This window comes from Triticum aestivum, chromosome 3D (assembly GCF_018294505.1).
Source record: "Triticum aestivum cultivar Chinese Spring chromosome 3D, IWGSC CS RefSeq v2.1, whole genome shotgun sequence".
NCBI lineage: Eukaryota > Viridiplantae > Streptophyta > Magnoliopsida > Poales > Poaceae > Triticum > Triticum aestivum.
The window spans coordinates 185,136,119-185,161,243 of NC_057802.1; the positions used below are offsets into that span (position 1 = coordinate 185,136,119).

The 25,125-nt window shown below is 41.4% G+C and overlaps 1 protein-coding gene and 1 long non-coding RNA gene across 6 annotated transcripts; one reads left to right on the forward strand and one right to left on the reverse strand.

The window, feature by feature from the left end:
- The first annotated feature begins 233 nt into the window (after window positions 1-233).
- On the forward strand, window positions 234-2,029 carry LOC123078191 (uncharacterized). The gene is made up of 2 exons (XR_006437184.1): window positions 234-659; window positions 1,636-2,029. It is a non-coding gene; the product is annotated as an uncharacterized lncRNA (long non-coding RNA).
- Window positions 2,030-2,917: 888 nt separating this feature from the next.
- On the reverse strand, window positions 2,918-20,900 carry LOC123078190 (exportin-7-A). 5 transcript variants are annotated; one of them, XM_044500605.1, is made up of 30 exons: window positions 20,669-20,900; window positions 19,614-19,832; window positions 19,211-19,520; window positions 18,562-18,722; window positions 17,490-17,555; window positions 15,633-15,750; window positions 15,413-15,522; window positions 15,223-15,318; window positions 14,771-14,894; window positions 14,418-14,485; window positions 13,297-13,383; window positions 13,064-13,216; window positions 12,866-12,967; window positions 11,196-11,255; window positions 11,009-11,130; window positions 10,837-10,924; window positions 8,674-8,778; window positions 8,483-8,584; window positions 8,357-8,409; window positions 8,207-8,270; window positions 7,985-8,119; window positions 7,791-7,903; window positions 7,616-7,709; window positions 7,277-7,496; window positions 6,692-6,822; window positions 5,564-5,716; window positions 5,158-5,286; window positions 4,986-5,084; window positions 4,837-4,875; window positions 2,918-3,518 (listed from the first exon to the last, which is right to left on the reverse strand). In XM_044500605.1, the coding sequence occupies exons 3-30, from the start codon at window positions 19,458-19,460 to the stop codon at window positions 3,381-3,383; spliced, it is 3,180 nt and encodes a 1,059-aa protein (XP_044356540.1). In that variant the 5' UTR covers window positions 19,461-19,520; window positions 19,614-19,832; window positions 20,669-20,900; the 3' UTR covers window positions 2,918-3,380. The 5 variants fall into 5 exon arrangements, with proteins under 5 accessions (XP_044356540.1, XP_044356539.1, XP_044356538.1 ...); XM_044500604.1 differs by having other exon boundaries at window positions 8,207-8,273; XM_044500603.1 differs by having other exon boundaries at window positions 8,483-8,587.
- Between the last annotated feature and the right edge of the window lie 4,225 nt (window positions 20,901-25,125).

A 25,125-nucleotide genomic window follows, 5' to 3' on the forward strand; every position in this document is an offset into this window, starting at 1 on the left:
TTAAAATGTAACCTAGCTAGGTAGAGCTAGAAACGAGCCATGGTACGGACATGTAACCTAGCTAGGTAGAGCTAGAAACGAGCCATGGTACGGACGTATGCCCCGCACCCCCCGTCCAAACATGTTGTGGGACAAAGGCGTCTATGACAAAACATTATCGGTCAGGGCCCACTGATACCCCTTGAACACAGACAACACAATGCCCTCCTCGGCGTCCTAGTCCAGCGGCAGGCTGACAACATCTCATGTGGCATTGTTAAACATGCTCGAAATCACCATGAGGGCATGGCCAACGCTCCAGTCTGTACCGGTGCCCCAGCCGCCACATTGACCTGCCCGATGCCACGTCTGTCAAACCTATCGCCTGCAGAGCAAAGCGGTCTCCTGCAGAAGAGCTCGCCTCCTCCCTGACCAAAGAAACGAGGCGACCGCTCGGGCGACGCGGTGTGGGATCGGTCGCTCCACTCCCCGCAGGACCACGCAGACCCAACAAAAGCCGGCGGCGCAAGGGCGCGAACGAGAAGGGAGGCACAGGAACGGGAGAAGGGAAGCGCGCGAACCAGGGCAGTGGAGGCGCGACGCGCGAACAAGAGGAGAAGGCGGCGCACCCTCGTCCTCAGCCCGTCGTCGACATCGTCGATTCGAGCTCTCCGTGCAAGGTATGACACTACTTCTTCCCCTGCCTCCTCTTGTGCTGATGGCCAAAATGATTTGATTCAGATTGGTTCGGTAAATTAGGCTAGGGTTTGATGGATTCTGGTGATTTGTTCCAAGAACGAGATCAATTCCCCTATCCTGTGATTTAGATTCAATCAATCTGGATAAGGTGGACATGCTTGTAGAAATCCCCATCTATTACTCTGCAGTTTGCAGTTGCGGGTAGAAAATCATATTATTTAGTACGTGTGTAGAAGCTAGTAGAATCCATCTCCAGGAGCAATTATCAGCACCGGTTCAGTAAACTAGGCTTGGGTTTGATGGATTATGGAGATTTATGATTATTCGGTAAATAGCTTCTTTTCAAAAACCAGATTGATTCCCCTGTGCTGCGAACTAGGTTCAATTATTTGGGTCAGGAGGCTATGCTTGTGGAAGTCCCAATATTTTTCATCTGAAGCACTGTCTGTGGATGCATGTTGCAGCAGTAGGATCGTGGCCTGTTAGGATTAAAAACTTAGAACACATACCTGATGCAGGGTTACAGTTTCATAATCATCTGCGTCTTCAGAAAGTACCACTTGATGTACTTTAGAAACAAATGCTAGAATCTGCATGTGTTCGTTAGGAAGTCCACGTATATGTTCCACTAAAATCTGCACTATTGTTTTTGAAATATGCACTGTACTCAGAAATCTGCACTGTATCCTGAAATATGCACTGTGTTGTACCCAAAAATCTGCACTATAGTTTTTGAAATTCTATTTTTTAATTAAAATGATGGTTGTGCTATAAAACTCACCTGCAGTTTTTAAAACTGTAGTTGCACTACAGCAGGATACTTGTACTATTGTCTGTTACTCCACGCAAATTTAACAGGAAATGCTCTAGCCAAACCAAATGGCCAACTTAGAAAAAAACTATGTTTTCGACATGCTTGTTATTATACTCTTAACTTGTGTCTTGCTTCCCATGTAGATGTTCTACATATACGTGCAACAAAAGCGGGTTTCATGTGCCAGAAAGTGTAGAAGATGTGAGTTTTTTTTTTGGAATGAGAAGAATCAAAGGATACAGCAACAAATTCAGTCTGAAATTTGCTTTGTGTGTTTACAAATCTTTCCTTTATGAGTATTTGGAAACCTTAAGATTATTCTGTTACTATGGGATTTTGTAGTGTCATGGACAAGACATACTTGTTGACACTGTTTGCATATCAATAGTGCTGATTTTTGTTTGGAAATCAAGTTGTTTGATAACTTTCAGTTTGTATGCTTGTTGATATCGTTGATTCAAATGGATGCTGGTATTGTTTAAATGTAGTGGATGTTTGATGTGTTGGAAAGGAGGTGAGAAAGAAAAAGTAAGATGATGACATCACATAGAGTAGCTTTCATTGGGTGATAGTGGCATCCAACAATAGCTTCATTCAAATTTATCTATATGGATGGTTGGGACAGCACCAAGGTGCTGCCTCCATTGTACATGCCCTGAAGGGGTCGGACTCCAACAGCTTCCCCATGAGGCCATGACGCTACCACCCATAACCTGCCCCTGCCCCTGCCCGTCCGGTACACCACGATCCCCAATTTCCCCATTGCATGTGGCAGTGCCACGCTGGGAGGGGAAGGCGACGCACAAGGACAACATCCCACCTCATAGGAAGATGGCGACCGCAAGGATTCAAAGATTTTAGACAGACTGCACTCCATTTTGCAAACTTCCATTCACTAACTGTGCTTGCTCCTAATTTTCTTATTGTTGTTTTCTACAAAATCATTTGTAATACTTGCAGATATGACATTTGACCAAGTTACCATACAATGCAAGGTTCGTTTGGAAACATTGATACAATTGGCTTCATGGCATCCAAAATTCTTCTCGGAACTTTGTGCACTTAATTCTGGATGTTTCTTCGCTTCTCCAATAATCTTCCCAAAAGCTAGGCATCCATATTCACAGTGGCCTGATTTCAATGCAACAAACTGTAGAAGAGTAAGAAGCATACACAGATGTAATGGACGGGCAATAAAGGCTGGTGTTGATCAAAACACAAAACAATTACTATGTCGAATACCATAAACCAAACAATAGGTGCTGCCAAGCAAATGAGTCGTGGTCAAGCAGGACTCCGTAGGCCACTCGGCTGTTCCAAGCACTTGAAATAGAACTCTAAATTGGCGGCCACCCCCATCACCTGCACAAAACCCGACAGAGACAACAAACTATATATGGCGACAGATTGAAACTGTACCGAAGATGTTAAAAGACGGTATTGATGTACATGGGGCAAGATTTCCCCTCTCTCACAGACTACCAATTCCACATTTTAGCAAGCCAACATGGCCATTTACATCATTTCCATTCTAACTTTTAAACCAATGAATTAGGTAAGTGATGGCCGTTGTCCCCCTAACAACTTGGGGAAACAGCAATCACGATGAATGTTGCTGTACAAGCAAAGGGATGCAGAGGTAAAACAAGTCAATCCCCACCATTCACCATTCTGATACGGACAACAAGCTAAGAGACTTATAACTGCTTTTCACCACAGCATGCAGCGACAGAGCCCTATATCTTTCAGCCAATGCAAACTAAACTGGGTTTTCTGAGCACAAGTTTTTTTTTCCCAACGAATGGTGATTCCTATGAGGCAAACAAGTTGGTATTTACAGCAATGCAGAAGCGCCTCATTCAAACTTGCAGGTAATTCTGAACGACAGTCACTTCGCTCGGAAATCATGTCTGAATGTTGTGAGATTTTGAGTGAATCTGTCTCTGTTCTTTGGTTCCAAGCTCCTTGTGACATCAGTCATGAGCTTATCGAAACATTGTGAGAGGCGTTGTTGCTGATCTAAAGGCTGCAAACAACAGATGTGTTAGCTCTTACATCGATAATCACCCTTCTGTTAATTACAGTAACACAAGAAAGAAAATTGGAAGGATCAGTGTAACTATCATAGCATAACTCTAGTGAGATGACAGTGTTCAAACTACAGAAGATATCCTGTTTAAGGAAACAAACAAATAGTTCACCCAGTATGTTATTTTTGACAGGGAGGCCCAGTATATTATTTATTTTCACATGTGCTACTTCCTCCGATCCATATTAATTGTCGCACACTTAGTACAACTTTAAGGGAGTACTTGAAATAGATTATTCCAGTACTATCGACAATTAAGATGTCATCAAAAGATAGTTCAGTTAGAAATATGTATTATCCTTGAAATAGATTATTCAAGTACTATATATTCCCTCCGTCCTGTAATATAAGAGCGTTTTTTACACTACACTAGTGTCAAAAACGCTCTTATATTACGGGACGGAGGGAGTACAATTAAGATGTTATCAAAAGATAGTTCAGTTAGAAATATGTATGATATTTCCTCACCAACTTGATATGCTTTACTACATGTGAAATCAAGATATCACAAGGTAACTTCAATAGACTAGTTGCAGCCTCTAGCACACTCCCTCTGTCCGGAATTAACTGTCGATGAAATGAAATGCGTCTAGATACACTCATTTCAACGACAGTTAATTCCGGACGGAGGTTGTATTTTTTTCATACCAAACATCACTGGTACGTTAAATATATTGAAACTTTTATAGTTCATCTTCTCCCAAACATTTCCCGCAGGAACAACGCTAATGGGGTTATAAGGATCACTTTTCAAGAAGTTACTTATTCTGCAATGTGACTATCAAACAAACATTGTTGAAAGCTTTGATGATATCTGCATATTCACAGTTTCTGGTGCAATCCTAAAAATTAATACCACCTAAGAAGAACACCTGGAACAAGAAACCTAGCCCTCCTGAATTACGTCAGATGTATGTGCCCACATGTACCATCTATTTGAGAAGATTGAAAACTATTAATACCAAATATTCAACCGAAACTTGATATGCGACATGATAGTCATAACAAATCTCAAATATAGTTTTCCTGGTGCATTTGTTTCGTCAAAATCATCGACAGAGCTACACTTTCAAGGAAATATTTCACAAAAGTTTACGTTTGACTTGCTTACTGATATTTACTCAAGAAAATTATATCCTAGCCATGAAATAAAGAGACCTAAACACTGATGACAAAATGAAGTTCAGCAAATGAAGAAAAAGAAGGGGAAAGGACAAAATGTATAATGGAGCTTAGAGCAAAAGAGCAATCTAACCTGTGATGCTAATATCTGTGCTCTCAGATCACTAAACATCTGCATGCCAAAACAGAAAAATTTATCAAAATTACATGAAAACAGTACGAACTAGGAGGAGAAAGAGAGAACAGGAACATGGTTACCAACAACAATAATAAGAGAGGCACCTGTTCACTGATCATTATCAAACTAAGTATTGGTCTACTGAGACTCCACTGGTTACCCGCATCCTCGAAGATAATGATTTCAAAAAGTGACTTCAGTATCTGTTGCAGAAAAAATATTATTATTATCATAGCAACCTTTTCGAATATGGTACAAAAGTTTAGCGTCACAAACCTGAGGAAATAAACTGGGGAGCTCCCCAATATGTCGAGCAAGATTCAGTGCAGCTGGTGATGGTGGATTATCACCAGCTGTTATATTGTTAAAATAGAAAGCTGCCAAGCTATCAATGGCAGAAGCGCACTGCCAAAAGAAAAAAATAGAACGCATATAACCCAAACAGCAATAGTATCAGGCATATACATAAGTAACAGAAAGATTTTCTTGCAACAAAACGTGATAAACTAGGTTCAGGCATATACATAGTAGATAATAGAACTTCATTATTCTTTGTTGTGGTTACAAGTTGTGAAGCAAGTTATCCCTTAGAACACCATAACTCAGGCACTGATCCTTCACTAGTGTCATGTTGTTATTACAGGAACATTTCCAGGTGGTAAAGAGAACCATAGTGACATACCTGTGTTGATATTCCTGTATCTAATCCTTTCAAGCCAGATTCAAGCGAGGTGACAATATGCACAAATGTGCTTGTGTCCAAATTGAGGACAGAATTGATAGTGATATGGTTGTTGAAAAGAACTTCCATATATCCATAGTATGCTTTTGAAAGCTGAAAGAAATCAACAGTAATGATATGTAAAACAGATGCATCTACGTGACCACAAAATGCGGATTGTCACAACATCTTGATCATCATGGAGATCCGCGTATTTGCATATAGTCCATGGTTTAACCTACAAAAACATGATCCACACTACAAACAAAGGATACTGCTACTATTTAGACATGACCTATCATAACCAGCGCACAGCAAAAAAAAAAAACAAGGTGCAAACAAAGGATATGGCTTACAATCCTGACTATTGTTTTTACATACTCCCTCTGTTCACTTTTATAAGACGTTTAGACAATTCAGACAGTGCCCAAAACAGTTCAGTGTCAGCTGTCCAAAACGTCTTACAAAAAAGAACGGAGGCAGAATATTATATTTGATTGAAACATACTCCCTCCGTTCCTAAATATTTGTCTTTCTAGATATTTCAATAAGTTACTACATACGGAGCAAAATAAGTGAATCTACACTCTAAAATATGTCTATATACATCCATATGTGGTAGTCCATTTGAAATCTCTAAAAAGACAAATATTTAGGAACAGAGGGAGTAGAATAATATGGGTTGGAATACGAATTATACTGTTTTAAATCTTTAGGTCATAGCACAGAACAAAAATTCCTCATGGAGAAGATTCTGGACACCAATACTTTCCATAAACCATTCAGTATGTGAACCCTGGTTGCATATGCACCCACAGCATATTACTTTTAACACACCAACCATGTAAATACATGAGATTACTTTATTAAGAAAGGATTTACTCAGTCGCATTGGTGCCACAATTTTGGTTCAGTTTCTGATGACCGAACTGTTGCATATGTCAAGGATACACGTTCTATGTGAAAAAGAGACAACAACTTCACTTCAGTGCTATAACACTTAACACAAATGTTTTCAGATAGCTAACAAACATAACATAGGAAAACAATCGTAACTAAATTCCAAAGATGGCATGAATAACTTGATACCTTTTTAAATGTCAATATGTCAGACAACGGAATTGACAGGGTCATCTTTAAAGATATATCAAGGGCATCCGCAAGTGCTCTGTCACCATAAAGCTCGAAGACACCAAAATTGACATAGTTCCCACATAGGGCTGCACATACAATTCAAGTGAATGCCAGTCAAAAGAACAGTAAATTATAGGCAAGAAGAGATTACAATTCCACAACGCGATTCAAATATTTTTATGTGACAACAGTATAAACACAGCAATAAGCAGCACTATTATCTTATTATAACCCTAATAATGCAAATAAAGCTTAGGTTAAAAACACGGCCCCATAAAACTTCCTAGAATCTGAATAAAGTTGCCTCCTACAACCAAAAGGCTTTTCACAGAAACCAGCCAAAATGTATAATTCACAAAATTTGCCCTTAATAGTCCCCTTGAAACAAGGATCTCTTTCAAGTGGCTGAAACATATATACTAATACTACATAAGTCCTTGAACATTTGTATCATATACAATGAAATTAACATCAGCAAAAATGTAAGCAACCAGCGGTCACAAAAGAAAATATGTTTCAAAACACAATACGCATACTCACCCCTTGAAAGAACAGTCAATGAAATCCATATGCCTTTGTATTTACTTCTATAAATATTAGTGCCATTTGGAAGCAATAAAATCCGTGAACCATAAGCCACAATCAGCTTACTAATCTCCCGGAACAGAAGGATCCCATTTGGTGATGACGAATCAAATGTCAATCGTTGAGCCTTATTCAAAACAAATTCAGACATGAACTTAAGTAAGGGTGTGGTGACCTGCATGTGATGATGAATGAAGAGAAGATTAATAAGCCATGGATTCTAGATAACAAGGTTAAGCTCAATAAAAGCAAAGTGTCCCAAAAAACATAACATTAGTGATCATTGACAACAACCTCTGGTTCATCAGTCAGCAGGGAGATGGCTCTCAACAGAAGAGGCATGCGAGACGGATACAACCAGTCAAATAGGAGGCCGTAAGTCCTGCGGCTGAATTAGATCAACAAAAGAGCAGTTAGTTTCCAAATTTCACAAATTATTGGGACACTTGTGTATGTTCAGAGAATACACCTGTTTGTGGCCATAGCAATGCCTCGTAGATCTCTCATCAAACCAGTAAATGCGTACTTTACAACGTCAGTCCGGAAAGCAGCATCAGCACTTGCCTCCAAATTAACTGCAACCTATAGTAAAAACAAATAATAAAATCAGATAACAAATGTGATAAAAAATCTATACTAACACAAAAATAACAAGCTATGCACCTGCAGAAGTGGCTCCATGAAACTTCGGAATTTTACTGGGCCATCCTCCATAAAGACCAAGCAGCCAAGGATGTAGTAGAAGTTAGTTCTACTGCGGACACATCTGTATTCTTCAAGAAACGGAAAATTTTCCCGCTGGCAGTATGAATAGTCAAAACAGAATCATTTCCAAGACCGAGAAGCGCAGATATCTATCAAATGAAAGTAGTGTGAAGCACTTACAGAATGATTTGCAATAATGAACTTTGTACTCTCCAGCTTGAGAAGAAGCTTTCCCGTCATATAGCTGCTATGGCAATACAAGATGAAAATAAAAATCATGATGCTAAACATGAGAAAATGAAAACTGAATACATAAATCTACAAGTTTACCCAGATGCAAGCTCCTGGAACAGTGAAAGAGTATGATCAATAACATCTTCGCACTGTATACACATCAAAGGTTAGCAACACCTTATAGATCGAAGTCAAAGCTGAAATCAGTAAATGAATAGTCACCTCAGCATAGCACTTCAGATTTGTAGCTATTTTCCCAACAATGACGTTGAGTAAAACTAAATGGTCAGTCAGTCCAAGAAGTTCAGACAATCTTGCATACAACTGCTGCAGCAAAGAAGCAGTGCTTTATAATATGACAGAAAGGTATATCAAGATGCAGTACAAATAATATCAATTTCATGTTTCTAAACCTTTGAAGCATGCATGGCTTGGTCCCCTACATATGACCTTCTGAAATTTTGAACAAAGATAAGAATAGCTCGATCAAGCCTTTGCTTACTTATTTCTTGATATCTCTGCAAAGAAAAGATAATGAGTTACAATTCACATAATAAGCTTGTGCCGCTTATAAATAAATACTGGTAAGCAAAGTAAAGCCCTGATCTGATGGCATGCCATCTAAAGATGAAAGAACAACAACAAACTCATGCAAGTTCAGCAAACGCAAGAGATAATATCACATACAATTCAATCTACGGGGGAAAAGAATTTCGAGTCACCAAGACATAATATCTATTAAGTAGGATATCTGCATATGGAATCAACATTTATGTCGTAAAAATCATCCCAAACCATGCTTTGTTGATGCCATGTGGGAATGTGGGGCAATAGCTCTGCTGGTACAAGCTTCACCCACCCAAAGGGGATAGAAATCTACTAGTTATCTAAATACCTTTGAATTGTGAAAGTTAAACTTCATTTAAGGCAGCTAGAGGTTGAGATCTTTGAAGGGAAGTTAAGAGATTGAGTTTGCGTAGCCCACGTATTCATGAACTGCTGCAATGTTAATGAGGAGCAAGCAACTACATAATTAGTCTTCTGTCTTCTCCTCTCGCATATTGTCTACATCAACCTCACTCTCACAACACAATCCATCAAATTCACCTCCAGCCAAGGAACGGGCATAAAAACCATAGGGCCAAAACCAAAACTGAAGATGAATTAACTGATTTTGCTCAGAACCAAATTTACGGAACCAAAAATATTTTGGTGAAATTGGTTTTAAACCACCAGATATCCAAAAAACCAATACATTGGCATACAAAGCAAATTATTTGGATTAAGGAACAAGCTCTATGGCCCCGTGGCACATTGTGAGCATCACAGCCGGGCCCATGGCCATCCACAATCCTCAACCTCATCATTCATGCACATGAACCAGATCAGCAGCAGTTAGATCCAATCACGAGTCCTCAACAAACAAACCCTAGAACGTAAGGAGAGGCTGCCATGTCACAAGCAACTCCTCGTGAATCCTTCTCCCTCTCCCTGTCTCTCGCAGCCACAGCGAGAGCAAAGGCCGACGGCAACCATTGACATGGCCAGCAATTTTTGCCAACCTAGCCTTCCTCCCTTGATTGCATACCTGGTGTGATGAGCATCTCTTGGTTTCCAGGTGAGTGTATAATGTGTTTGACCACTTCAAGTCAAAGATGTGTCCTTCTACCATGTAGCATGGTAAGGTGTTTCAGTCAAAGCTTGCTACTGGAGCAAACCTCGCACTACTCCCCAGCTCCCCACTATGAATTTGCAAATCTCAACAGACTGCCAGTGTTTAGCCAAGGAAGGAGGGGATGAGGCCAAGTCATCATGCCCTGGGCAAAACGCGTGCTACAATGGGTGGGACAGAGGGTCGCAAATCTCACAAGGGTGAGACAACTCCAAAAACACGCCCGTGGTTCAGATTGCAGGCAGCAATTCTTTGTACGTGATCTAATGTGCATTGTGTTTTAACCAAAAACCCAAACCGAAATGTCACCAAAGTTTCAGTTTACAAAAAACTAGTAGTAGCTGTTTCTGTTGCTGTTTTCAACTATGCAAATTAGTACAAAAACCAAAACCAAGTTTTCGCTTAACTGAATGTCCACTCAGACTCTAGCCCATACAGTAGACTATTTCAGTAACACGAGTGGCACTGGATGTAGGGTGCACGTCAAACAGTAAGTGTTTATGGGGGCTGTTGTTTCTGCCATTTCACTATACCCTCAAATTCAGTTTATTTTGCCTAAAGTGAACCTAACAGGTAGCATTGGGACAAAAATATGGTTGCTGTAAAGAGCACTGAACACTTCCAAAATTAATCATTTGAAGAAGGGCAGTTGCAATTTTACAAGGGAATGGAGAAATAGGTGGTTGGACATTTATGGTATAGCTGGGCAAAAGGTCAACACTGTTAAACTGTGAAGATTCTTGAAAAATAATGTTGTTCCAAAAACCAAAAGAACATGTCTAATAGCATTACCAATACTACATATGCAGGCATCTATATCAGATAGCACATAAAAAGGGAAAATCATCCTGCAAGCAAAACTAGCTCATCCTTCATGTCAAGCGACAAGATAATTTCACCTAACCTGTGCGTGCACCCCTGTGTCAGTAATATTTATCAACTGTAACACACGAGCCGCAAGTTCCGCATCGAATAACTCCTGTGAATCTTGGCTGCAGAAGAAAATGGCGAACCTTGTTTGTGAAAAGAATATTAGAAAAAGAGAAGGCAAACAGCAAACAAAATTAATTACTCACCTGCAACCAACAGTCTGCCTAATCTTGAGAATAGCTGCAATTATGTGGACCATCCATGCAATTTGCCCTTCAATGACAGACAGCTCAGCTGCATCTCCAGAAGCTGGTAATCTTGACCTTGCCTGTACAAATATTTTACTTTGAATCTCTTCTGGAATAAGGAAAATGAGAAACAAGACTGACATACCGTATAAGCTTGTAGAAGAGGCTCCATGATATTAATGATGAAGAGGCTACAGCTTTCATACTGCAAACTCATCAAAAGAAAGTAACTATCAGGGCATGCAATATAAAAAAAATTAAGCAAGTCCAAAAATCCCAAAAAAATAAGGACTTCCTTTTTCTAGAGAACATGCAAAGCCTTGCATGTAAATTTCTTGGGAGAAACAACATATAGAAGGGAAGGCCGCCAAGAGGTCACAAAGCCTCTCAGCGAACAAGCCGGGCCGAAAAAACAACAGTGTCCTAAGGGGTTTCACGTAACTACTGCATCCTGATGTCAAGGAAATCAGTGATTGATGTAATTCTATAGAAGGCAAACAGATAAAAGGAAGCAGGCGTTTTGCTACAAAAAAACTTACATGTAAAAAGGCACAATCACGTTTAGGAAACAATGAAATCGGATATAAACACATGTATAACAATCCATGAATGCATGAAAATATAAATCAAAATGAATCCATGGAAAGGGGGTCGATTATTACAGGAAATGGTAGAACAATCATTTAACCACTGCATCCTACTATCAAAGAAATCACCTGTGACTGAAGTAATTCTATAGAAGGCAAATAGATAAAAAGTAGCAGAAGATTTGCCAAAAAACTTATTTAAAGAGGCACAATAGCGTAGGAAACAATGAAATCAGATATAAACACTCATAGTGGTGAGTGCTGACTGGTGACTGAACATGCATAACAACTCCATCCAGATCTCAATTGAAGGAATTATAAGCCTGCATATATCGTCCACCATTCTATAAAAATATAAATCAAAATGAATCGATGAAAAGGGGGTTGATGATTATGGGAATCGGTAGAACAATCCTAATCAAAGTATCAAACCCTCATACCGAGTTGAACGGTATACAGCTACAATCGTAAGGAAGAAATTGTATCATGGTTCATAGTAAGAAATAGTGCAGGTAAAGAATTATGGATGAATTTTATACCTCAACGATCTCATATACTGAAATGTAATTAAAAATAGTTTTACATGAGTTGTCCAGATTTCTCTAATAGATCAGAGTGTAGAGTACATATATTCCTTCACATCAGTCAGTCCAAAACTCAGAGTTGAACAACACAGTTGATTCAGCAAAAATATCATGTGTGGTCACTAAAATTTCGTCAACAACTTAACAAATGCAACAAGATAAAGACTATAATGTTTGTCCGCTGCCTTATCTTTGTGTAGACTCTGAATTCAAACAAAGCACTCAATGTAGAGAATATTCTGAGGTTGCGAACAGTTTGTCAGCATCTTAACAGATCAAGATGAGTAGCAGAATGGTCATCTATTGCATTATCTATGTGTAGATTGCGCTGTTTTGGCAGCCCGAAAACTCTTGAGTTGAATACATAAGCTTACTGGACATGCTAGTCAGAGCACAAAGGTAAATATCACATGCTCGATCCAAAACTGACACATGCAAACACCTTAGCCACATTTACTGAAAAACTGGAATAGGGGCTAAATCCAACTGATGGAATGCATCCAGATGAGAAAGCAAATAAGGCATCTTATTTTCAGTTTACGAAAAGCTGGAATGTGTCCATGTTTACTGAGTCAAATCAATGTTTTGAATACAAAAGATATAATATATTAAATCAGAAAGAAAAATTTATGATGTAGCAGCACCTTGAATCTACAAAGATAAGGAAGACTCTCCAGCTGATCCTGGAGACTTTCCGCATTTTCTAACGGATTATCTGGGTCTGGTGAGTTGTCCGCAAAGCTGGCCTGTGATGAACAGAAATGACATAATAATAAGAATGGCAAACAGTTTCTTCTTAGACTGAAATAAGGAAGTAGTTGACCTCTCACAGAAGAAGGTACCTGGACAGAATTAATTCTAGAAGTGATAAAACCCTCCGTAATTTTGGGTACAGTTTCATCAAGCAGACTTGGTGTATCGCCTTTCAAGTAAGGCACAGATGTCACCAGCCTTGACCAGAGACTTAAAAGATAGTAGACGCTATTACTGGCCCACTACAAAATAAATAATCGGTATCATACCAAAGTCATAACACACAACAATCAACAAAGATTAAGTGAGCAAGAAGACAAACCTGCCATGATAGCAATGATTTAGTTGTAAACTCTGCTACGAGACCAAGCCATTCACCATAGAACTCAACATTCAGAAGCTCTGATAACTGCGAGGTATAACAGATCAAATGTTCAAAACATTTAATAAAAAGATTGAATCATTCCTAGCCTGAAGGATGCCTCTTCTACCGAGGCATCACACATGGGGCATAAAATCAGTACAAACATGAAGTAAGCTAATTAATAATTTGACCCGAAAATGGATAACAACCAAATTTAAACCAAATCACCTGGATGTAGGCATTCCCAATATGACATAAATTAGATTCACAAAAATAAACAACTACGGAGTATCACAGAATAAATATGATACAGTTTGATAGAATGTTGCTTCAATTACAAATTACAGATTAAGTTACACTATTTTCGACTAAACAAATCAATTCATGGCAAACTTTGAATAGAAAAACAACATTAATATGGTTTCGCTTGAAGACAAGTAAAATTGCAATTTGAACATAACAACAGAAATAAGTCATAGCTCACTAACACATGGTATATTTGGCAAGAGAAAAACAAGAACTACAACCATACGAAACTGAGAGATGTCATTATCCAGCAACAAGTTTATTTACAAAAATGAGCCCCAAAAATATACAAAAATGAAACCCCAAAAAATCAACATACATGGGCGAGCCATAAACCACAACAGGTCACCACTTAAGACATTGACAAGAATAATGATTGTGGTATGAATACAATGTTCCATCAAGTACAGTGATGCTTGTTTATGGCTACCATTTCAAATAATACATCAGCAGTCACAGCACAGAATGATGGAACTCAAGTATAGCATAATTGGTTGACCGATTTTTGTCATTGATGAAGCTAAAAGATTTGGAGAAGCTACAAAACCAAAATAGTACTACCTCATGCATCCAATACCAGGAGAGCGAACTTTGGTGAAAACTACATGCATACTTCACAGCTGTTGCATCACTATCATTACTGCAATGGATAAGTTTGTCTATAGTCTACTAAATACTTGAAGAAACAAACATAAACATAAACATATCTTTGGTCACAGAACAGACAATAATTGATGTAGGGTTATTCTTAATTTAAGTAACAATATCACAACCTGGTAATTCACTTTAAAACGTCCCAGAAGACGGCAGAACTCATGGTAATTTCCATGATCAGCGAGACCTGTTAATGGTAAGTCAAAATAAATTACATAAAATTATTTAATTCTTTCCACAGGTGCATCGGTAAGTTTGGCTTCTCCTGAACATAAATTTAGCTATGACTTGTAATTCAATTCAAGACTTTAGGTTCACGCAACTAGTAATTAGCTAGTCAACTTATATGCTTCTTAACTGGTGCATAACAGGTTTGTTCCCTTCACTAAAGGACTTCAATCTAAGACTATTGTTCTGAACTGAAAAACAGCACTATTAACAATCTTGCGAGCAAAACATAGAAGTGCTAAACCTTGGCCTGTTTGGAGTATCTCCCTGGTGCCTGACATCAGATGTGAGAGAAACTGGGACCTGGCAGGGTCTTCCACAAAAAGACTTCGCCTGACAGAAGCAAGTCTGACAAGACATTCCAAAGCCTGTAGAAAACAAGGTCCTTGCACAGATACATACGACAAGCATTTCTTGAAGAAAAAAATCGATGTAAAATTCATGACAAAATTAAAATATGCTTCTCAGACTCGGATATCACCAGGAAAATACTGCTCCTACATCGGAGTCAATCAAAATATTAAACATCAATATTCATGACTTGCAGGTTCTAATAGCTAGTAACATACCAATACTAAATATATTAATAACCAGCCAATCAAAAGGTCGTTTAAGCATGCAGAACCGTGGATCACTGGTGGTACATTTGCAGAATGTACTACTGATAACACAGCATTCAGATCACTTAAAATGTACCTCTTTTGAAACAGATGTATCATTGACTTTGTAGTAATCAAAAAAGATCTGAACAGTGGAAGGATCTTGAAGGAGAGGCCTCCAGGATGCAGGAAGCTGCATGAAGATATAAATATGCGTAAACTACAAGAAAAGGCAAAAAAAGAAGTGTCCGTTTAATAGGAAGCTAACAATTAAGCAACCAATATACCTGCACTGTTCCAAATTCTTCAGAGCTCTCATCCACTGGAGAACCAACAAAGTCAAATGACAAGCACCTCAATGCAAGCGAAATAGGAACACGCCTTAGCTCATCCGGTACTGTAATTTAAGAAGAATTGTATTAGTTGGTGGAAATGAAATCAGAGTAGGTATTCTAATAAAGTCTACTGGAATGACAAATCATGCCCACGTAACACCTCGAACATCACCTTCACTTTTCAATTGGTGTAATGAGGTAAGAGAAATTTGGAAAATCTGCAGAAGAAACTGGTCCTTGAATGAAGTTGCAATTTTTCTGTGAAGTGTCAAAGGCATTGCAGAGTTTGCCTGCATGCATAAAAAAAAGATAATAAACATTCAACTTACTCATACAGCATGCCTTAAGAAAGGGAAATGATTGATACAAGAAATGAGCAGTACTGAAAAAAGGAAAATAGGTCAATTATAACAACTAAAAATCATGACCAGAAGTGATGATGCTGGTCGTAAACACCAAAAGCTGAAGGTAGTTTCCAATATGAATAGAACAGTTAACTGTATACCGATAACTTTAATTGGTCCAACTATTCATAGAGTGGTTACAGAAACACAAAGAGGTAATATGTTCAATTGAAACTAGTAGAGACGCAATTAGGATATTTTTCTTTTGCGTTAAGCTAGTAAGCTAGCTATCCATGTGCCAGAACAATGACTAGATTTCGAGATCTTATGGGTTTCAACTCTAGCCTACCCCAACCCTAAGATATTTGTATTCTTTATTCATGTTATGAAGAGCACAACACTTGGTTCCACCTTCAATGCAAACAGAACTCCTGTTATGAGGAGTTGAAAGTAACGTTCAATCATCTATCCAGAAGTAACAACAAAAGGCGGAAAAGGAAAAGAAGGCCATAAAAAAGATTGGATGAGAGGTCATACTAACAGATGACCTGCAACAGCTTCAAGCAGTTGTAAAACTGTCAGACTTCGCCCACTAGCAACTAAGTGAGACTGCACCTATCACGATTGATACTAAATCCCTTAAAAGTTTAGTGCGCACGTGGAATCCATATGGGTTATGGAGTAAATTAGAGAATTTATTCCAAAAATAAGAAAGCATGCACCCATACAACAGATGTAAACCAGTAATTAATCTCTGAATATGTACAAGATACAGGCTGTCTGGAGAAGAGACCAACTTTGACTGATAGCCATCAAATCTGTGGGATGAATAATCAGGATGAATGGACCCACTTTCCCCGTATATCTCAAACTTAAACTTTTGTAGTTTCTAAAATTAGCATGGAGATATAAATGAAGATTGAACATCGATGAGCCAACTATACCTATTAATTAATATTAAATACACCTGCTTATTAATATGGGATTAAACAGTAATATTCTAACCATTAGGACTGTGCATGCTCTTTTGCACGCCAATAATGACACATTATTTAGTACGAATGTAGTGAGCCACATTGTTTACAAGGCGTCCTGCCTTGACGCTTAGGCGATAAGGCACCCTGGCAGCGCCTTACAAATATGCCCGCTTTAGGCGCTTAGGCGTCAGAGCAGGTGGTGCTCGCTTTAGGTCGCCTTTTTTTTGCAGGAGCGCCTTAGGGGCCAGTTCTTTTGGGCGGCTTAAAAATTAAGCTGCCTCTCCCCAGCTTAAAAAATAAGCCACCCTCTAAGTTTGTTGAGACTTCCAAATTAGTTATCCCATAACTAGTTTAGAAGCCCCAATGAACAAGAGAGTCAGTTTAACACCTTATAAACAATGGTGAGTGGTAAGTCCATCGTGTTCGCTAGTACTCATACACTCTTAACTCACACACAGTGTCCTATGAATGTACGTGTTAGTGGTTCTATGCCCATGGAAGCTAGATATGTCCGTCAATAAAACTGTGCATGACGAATAACGTTAGACAACAAAATATTGTGCAGCATTATAGAAGCAACAATGGCAACACCTTTTTTGGGAAGTCAACCAATGTATTAAGTGTTAATATAAATGCCTAACCATATTGAATAGAGAAGAAACCGTTTATGGAAACAAGATATACAGTAGAAAATTTTCCAGATCTCACCTGGTTCATTTCCATTACGAGAAAATTTAGTATCTTCAATCCTATTAAATAGTGATCCTGAGATGCCTGAAGACATAAGCATAAGCAACAAATTTAGAAAACTGAATCAGATAACATTTGACATGGCATGATTTAAAAAAGTTCCAAGTGAAATTTTATTGCAGAAACCTGCTTCATTACAATTCGCTTTCTGTAAATAGGTTGATTGTAATTGGCACTATGCTACATGCTAAAGACATGCAATCAGGTTTTGGCATGAACAAGACTTCTGCTTCATAAAACCAAAGGTGCTTTAGAAAGTACAATTCATCACACTGACTTGTCACCCTCTTTGCTTTTTTGTATCTGGAAATGGAAATAACTATACTACAAGTACACAGCACAAGAAAGTGCATTTTGGAGCAATTAAAAATGTGATAAAATAACTCAAACCGTACCAGTTCTCGGTATAATTATCAACTGAAACACTGTTAAATTTGAAAGCTGGTGCTTGCTCCTCATAGAACATTAAGAAAGTCAAGTTCGATTTACCAAGGAGATGCAAAACCAAAATAATAACTCTGTTAAATACCTCCAAGAAGTTAAATTCTTAAAGCCATCAGGAATTAAGCACTATATATTTTGCTTACAACTTACTGTCTTTCTGTCTAATGAGAGTCATAACCATTGTTTATAAGGCGGTAAGGCGACCTAAGGCAAGCACCAACCGCCCTGACAGCTAAGCGACGCCTAAGTGCCTAAAGCTGGCATAATTGCAAGGCATTGCCTGGGCACCTTGCCGCTTAAGCGTCACCTAGGCATCCAAGGCGGGACACCTTATAAACAATTGTCATAACATCCATACATTTTCACACGCAGATGCATATGTATCTGGCACAGCTGGTTATATTTTGACGGTTGGTTCTGAGGAGAAGGTTTCAGTCAACTATGACGTATGGAGTCCTTACTTAAAACATGACACAACTCTACTTTAAGCAACAATAATTTTCCCAGGTATGGAGTCCATACTTAATACATGATAGGAAATCAGGCAACTCCATTACGAATGCAAAAAAACGCAAGAAATACTTACCAGAGCTAAGAAATCTGTCGCTTCTTTAAAAATCTCTCTGAATCTGTCGTCATCAAACCATCCAAATTTTGTTATCCGACATGCAAGCTGAATTAGGGAAATAGTCACGAAGTTCTGCAATTTAGGTCCTCTTGCCGCAAGGTAGTTCATGACATAATTCCCTTCACACAGATTACAAATAGATTAGTCTTTAATTAGGACAAAAAGATGGCGCAGAACACAAGTGTGTTAGGGAGGATAGAGATAAATAAGTTATCTATTTCAGCTAAAATGCATAAACATAAAAATTGAGATAAAATGAACATAAATACTTATCCCTTCCAGGTATGCTACAGGAGCACAAAAAAAGGTAAGGATAGAGTATGTACATTATCATTTCAGCTTTGTAGTAAACATAAATGCTTTTAAGGACAAATAAAAATAAGTTGTGAAACAAGGAAATGACAAACTTATTCATTTGGTAACTTATACTCAAGATCTGCAAATGCCCAACTACCTTGCATGGTTACATGACAAGTACAACATGCACATGAATGTGAAGATATAGAAAGAGACATAAAGCCAACATGCCATGCAGATGCAACAGTTGAAAGAATCAAAACTCAATGACATGCAATATCATGCTATGTTGTCGGAAAAGAAACATTACGGATATCAAGGCGCAATTGTAGAGAAAGACTGCGATCTGACACTTGCTTCACCAAGCTTGTACTGGCCAACATCAAGGCATATGGAGTTGACGCATTGTCCAATATATATTGGCACTGCGAAATGTAGTCACTGTTCTCTGAGAAGCACTTGAGCGTACTTTCTGCATGTGCTCTCTCAGCCGAGTCTCTAGAGTTGTAAAGCTTTTCGCACAACACCTCTAACTGTGCTAGGCTCTCCATTGAAGACATGAACAAGGAGCTCCAATTTTCCGTTTGATCAAGTATCCAGGATTAATATGCCACCAGGTTCTGAATTAATATCCACGAATTTGCATGAATGGTCATCACAAACTTAAAGTTAATGCATTAGGTATTCGCTTCAGTAGGGAACTTAAAAAGTACCATAAAAGCTCTGAAGCTGAAATATATGATTCTAGCACATGAAGAAGGATTGTCACAATACATTCATATTACAAGAGAAATGTTCCAACAACAGAGTTTCTCAGGTACAGTCTTTTCAGTGAAGCTTAATCAAAGATTAAGACACAAGACACAAGAGAAAACACCTAACAAACACTTAAATCGCCAATACCAGCCACAATCAGCCTGGGGTTGAGTGATCTGCACGGATGGAAATGCAAGACTCAGTGATGGCTAAAGAAGCACAATGAAAAAATAATCATCTAAGCAGAAGTTTCTGTTGCATTTTCTATAATGCACAAGTGCTCTCTAACACAAACACCCAGGGGTACAGCAAAACATAATGGCAGAGTGGCGACCTTAAAAATTAACTAAATGATGCATCTGTAAGCCGTTCTATTTTACAGAGCACAAACAAACACAAATACCAGATCACAGGTATTGAACAGCACGATGAGATGACAAGTTGACAAGTACTTTGAACAGGAAATGCATGCTGCATTTGCTATACAAATTATTCATACAAAACCCATTTCGGTATATAGGCAAATCGGCAAAAGAATCACAGCACTAGAAGCTTGTGGTATCATCCCCTAATCGTCAAATCACCCATCCGATTGCAACACAATAGCGTCAATGCATCAAAACCGTTCTACTTCGCTCCCTTATCCAAGGATCTAAGCACAGCACAAGCCACGAGAAAGCAAAGCCGAAGATCCGATCACCATCAGAGAACAAACCAAGCAATCATCTACCCATAAACGACCACGTAAGCATCCTCGGGAGATCCGGCGAACTCCCAACACGTCGAGATCCCCCGAACCCCGAGCGACCCCGCCGCGAACGCGCCGAATTCCACGGCATTCCAATCCTAAAACGCCGGAACGGGCACCGCGTTGGCGGCCTGAGCTACCACCAGGGGCCCGATCGAGCTCCCCGCGCTGAGGCGAGGCGAAATCGCGGCACAGGCAACTCTACGGTAGACGTCGGGCAGAGAAGCATCGCGGCCGCGGCGATCGGGGGCGTGCCGGACCTACCTTATCCCCGTGCCTGCGGAGTCCGCGGAGGTCACTGTCCGACGGCGGCTGTGGTGGCTAGGTCTAAGGCTGCCGTCTCGGCGTGGGGATCGGAGGCGTGCGTTTTTGGGTGAGGGAGGGGTGTGGGAAACGGAAATGAGGAAGCTAAATAGGAGGGAGGACGATGGGGTGGGGGTGGGGTGGGGAGCGTGTGTGCGTGCAGCGGTGGGGAGTGGGAGGCGATGATGTGCGGCGCTGTGGTGTGCCGGTGACGGGAAGTGATGGGCCGGGTTGGACTTTGCGTCTGGAGATTTCTCTGCTAGGGTTCATCCACGCACGCATCATCACTTTTGCTAGCCTATCGTCCGGTACAGCTTACGACAACTGTTATTTTCTTTCTCTTTGTTTTACACAAAATACAGGTTGCTACAAGATTCATTTTTCTTAAACACGCATGTTAGGGCTGCTGTAGGCTGGTGAAGCTGGCTCGGTTTAGTCCCGCCTCGCTTACAGGAGTAGGCCATGACCAGCTTATAAGGGAGAGATTCCTTCCTCACTTCAGTCCGGTCTTTTGGGATGAAGTGGACTCTTTGCTGAATGCTGGCCCGTGTGCGCATAAACATCCAGAGTGTGTGCTAAACCAAGTTGGATGCCAATTCATGTAGGCTATCGTTCAGTGACGCGTAGCACGAAACACTCCGATCCTCACAAAAGTTGTCATCCTCGCGACACTAAACTTGCCATAAAAGCGTTGGAAGTTGTCATGTGTTCGTGCCACATGTGTGACACTTATCAGGATACTATTTTCTTTCTCTTTGCTTTACACAAAATACGGGTTGCTACAAGATTCATGAAGCCTATATTTATTAATATTATTTATGTTTGTACATTTAAGAGAAAAATATTGTTAACTATTTATGTTTGTGCATTTAAGAGAAAAAACATTGCTAATTTCGTTCTTGGGTAAATCGAGTACAGTTATTGATATTTCATCAATTTATTAACTAAGACACAATCTACAAAGATATTATCATAATCATACGTCGTTGAAATGAAAGAAGAGGCAAAAGGTTGCCTCAAAGTATATAGTAAAATATACATTGGATTAGACTAACTAATACTAGATAAATTTGCTTGGTTTGGATTTTGTATGTGACGGACCGATGAAGGAGGAAAAAATGACCGTTGGAAAGAGAAGCTCTCGCGACGCGCTCGCCTCGCCCCTCATCCTGTGCGCCGCCCCGGAAGGGAGACACCGACGGCCGGCACGCCGGATGGGGCAGGCGGGGAGGGCACGCCAGTGACGGTGGGTCCTGGCCATGGGGGCGGCAGCCGTTTCTAGGCGTTGGGGGAGGATTCGGAGGATAAAGATGATGGAGAGTGTGAATCTGGCGAAGGGGAGCGGACGGGCTCTAGTGTGGAGCATGTGGCTAGTCTGGTGCCTCGGCTTTCGCCGGCGATGCGGGACAGAGTAGGTGCCCTGGATCATCCGCGGTCGACGTCGCGACTGGGGTGGGGGGTCCCAGGGCGGCAGAGCCGGAGGGGCTCTAGTGTGTGGGTGCCGCGAACAGGGGAAAGGGGTGCAAGCGGCTGGATCCGAGTGCGGCGGCGCAAAGCTTCAGCTCGAGATGGTTGCAGGCCATGGTGGCGGCGGGAGGGTCGGAAAAGTGGTCTCGTTGGTCGCCGGTGTCGGCCCCGGCGGGAGCAGAGGAGAGGCGTCAAGGTGCGCCGGGGTCCGGGGGGCCAAGAGGGGCGGTAGACCCAGTCGACCAGGGCTCCAGGCAGGCACGGCCGACCAGAACTGCGGCGCCGGCGAGGGGGTCGCTAGAGTTCACGTAGATGGATTTCCCCCCTCTCTTGCCCACGGGTGGGTCAACGGGGAGGGTGGACCAGAATGGGGGGTTTGGGCCGGATGCATGCGGGCCGCTGCCTGGGCCCTTCCTTTGGTTTCAGATTTGCTGAGCTTACGGTCAGGCTGGCGGCTTTGATCGGGCCTAACCTACGACCAGGCCAAAGTGTGGGCGGCCCGACTGGGAGCGGCCCGGGTGGGGGCGGCCTGTCTGCCAGTGTGAGCTATAAGAAGTGGTGGTGGGTTGTCAGAGGGGATAAGGCATTTCGGCTAGGGTTCCCAGCTGCCCCACGCGACACACGGAGGTGGGGGGAGAAGGGCATGTTGGAAATATGCCCTAGAGGCAATAATAAAATGGTTATTATTGTATTTCCTTGTTCACGATAATTGTCTATTGTTCATGCTATAATTGTATTAACTGGAAACCGTAATACATGTGTGAATATATAGACCACAACATGTCCCTAGTGAGCCTCTAGTTGACTAGCTCGTTGATCAATAGATGGTTATGGTTTCCTGACCATGGTCATTGATAACGGGATCACATCATTAGGAGAATGATATGATGGACAAGACCCAATCCTAAGCATAGCACAAGATCGTGTAGTTCGTCTGCTAGAGCTTTTCTAATGTCAAGTATCATTTCCTTAGACCATGAGATTGTGCAACTCCCGGATACCGTAGGAATGCTTTGGGTGTACCAAACGTCACAACATAACTGGGTGGCTATAAAGGTACACTACAGGTATCTCCGAAAGTGTCTGTTGGGTTGGCACGAATTGAGACTGGGATTTGTCACTCCGTATGACGGAGAGGTATCTCTGGGCCCACTCGGTAATACATCATCATAATGAGCTCAATGTGACTAAGTAGTTAGTCGCGGGATCATGCATTACGGAACGAGTAAAGTGACTTGCCGGTAACGAGATTGAACGAGGTATTGGGATACCGACGATCGAATCTCGGGCAAGTAACATACCGATTGACAAAGGGAATTGTTACGGGATTGATTGAATCCCCGACATCATGGTTCATCCGATGAGATCATCGTGGAACATATGGGAGCCAACATGGGTATCCAGATCCCGCTATTGATTATTGGCCGGAGAACGTCTCGGTCATGTCTGCATGGTTCCCGAACCCGTAGGGTCTACACACTTAAGGTTCGATGACGCTAGGGTTATCGGGAATAGATATACGTGGTTACCGAATGTTGTTCGGAGTCCCGGATGAGATCCCGGACGTCACGAGGAGTTCTGGAATGGTCCGGAGGTAAAGAATAATATATAGGAAGTGAGGTTTTGGCCACCGGAAGAGTTTCGGGCGTCACTCGTAATGTACCGGGACCACCGGAGGGTTCCGGGGGTCCACCGGGAGGGGCCACCAACCCCGGAGGTCTGCATGGGCCAAGTGTGGGAAGGGACCAGCCCCTAGGTGGGCTGGTGCGCCTCGCACAAGAGGCCCAAGGCGCAGGGAAGGGGGAGGGGAAAACCCTAGGCGCAGATGGGCCTAAGGCCCACCCTAGGGCGCGCCCCCCTCTCTCCCCCTCTTGGTCGCCCCCTCCATCCAATCTAGGGCTGGCCGCCACCCCTAGGGGGGGAACCCTAGATGGGGGCGCAGCCCCTCCCCTTCCCCTATATATAGTGGGGGTTTTGGGGCTGCCATAGACACGAGTCTCCCTCTCTCTTGGCGCAGCCCTACCCCTCTCCCTCCTCGTCTCTCGCAGTGCTTGGCGAAGCCCTGCTGGAGTGCCACACTCCTCCATCACCACCATGCCGTTGTGCTGCTGCTGGACGGAGTCTTCCCCAACCTCTACCTCTCTCCTTGCTGGATCAAGGCACGGGAGACGTCACCGGGCTGCATGTGTGTTGAACGCGGAGGCACCGTTGTTCGGTGCTTAGATCGGATTCGGCCGCGATCTGAATCGCTTCGTGTACGACTCCACCGACCGCGTTCTTGCAACGCTTCCGCATCGCGATCTTCAAGGGTATGAAGATGCACTCCCCTCTTTCTCGTTGCTAGTTATTCCATAGATTGATCTTGGTGATGCGTAGAAAATTTTGAATTTCTGCTACGTTCCCCAACAGTGGCATCATGAGCTAGGTCTATGCGTAGATTCTATGCACGAGTAGAACACAAAGTGGTTGTGGGCGATGATTTGGTCAATTTTCTTGCCGTTACTAGTCTTATCTTGATTCAGCGGCATTGTGGGATGAAGCGGCCCGGACCGACCTTACACGTACTCTTACGTGAGACAGGTTCCACCGACTGACATGCACTTGATGCATAAGGTGGCTAGCGGGTGTCTGTCTCTCCCACTTTAGTCGGATCGGATTCGATGAAGAGGGTCCTTATGAAGGGTAAATATAAATTGGCATATCACCGTTGTGGCTTTTGCGTAGGTAAGAAACGTTCTTGCTAGAAACCCATAGCAGCCACGTAAAACATGCAACAACAATTAGAGGACGTCTAACTTGTTTTTGCAGGGTATGCTATGTGATGTGATATGGCCAAAAGGATGTGATGAATTATATATATGTGATGTATGAGATTGATCATGTTCTCGTAATAGGAATCACGACTTGCATGTCGATGAGTATGACAACCGGCAGGAGCCATAGGAGTTGTC

Bases quoted from the DNA above. Each gene is read 5' to 3' on its own strand.
- LOC123078190 (XM_044500601.1), bottom strand. From the start codon at position 19,460: ATGTCTTCAATGGAGAGCCTAGCACAGTTAGAGGTGTTGTGCGAAAAG. The intron at 14,486-14,770 runs GTTTAGCACTTC...TACCATTAACAG, and splicing joins GATACTCCAAACAGGCCAAG to GTCTCGCTGATCATGGAAAT. The intron at 4,876-4,985 runs GTGCCTCTCTTA...TTTGGCATGCAG, and splicing joins TGATAATGATCAGTGAACAG to ATGTTTAGTGATCTGAGAGC.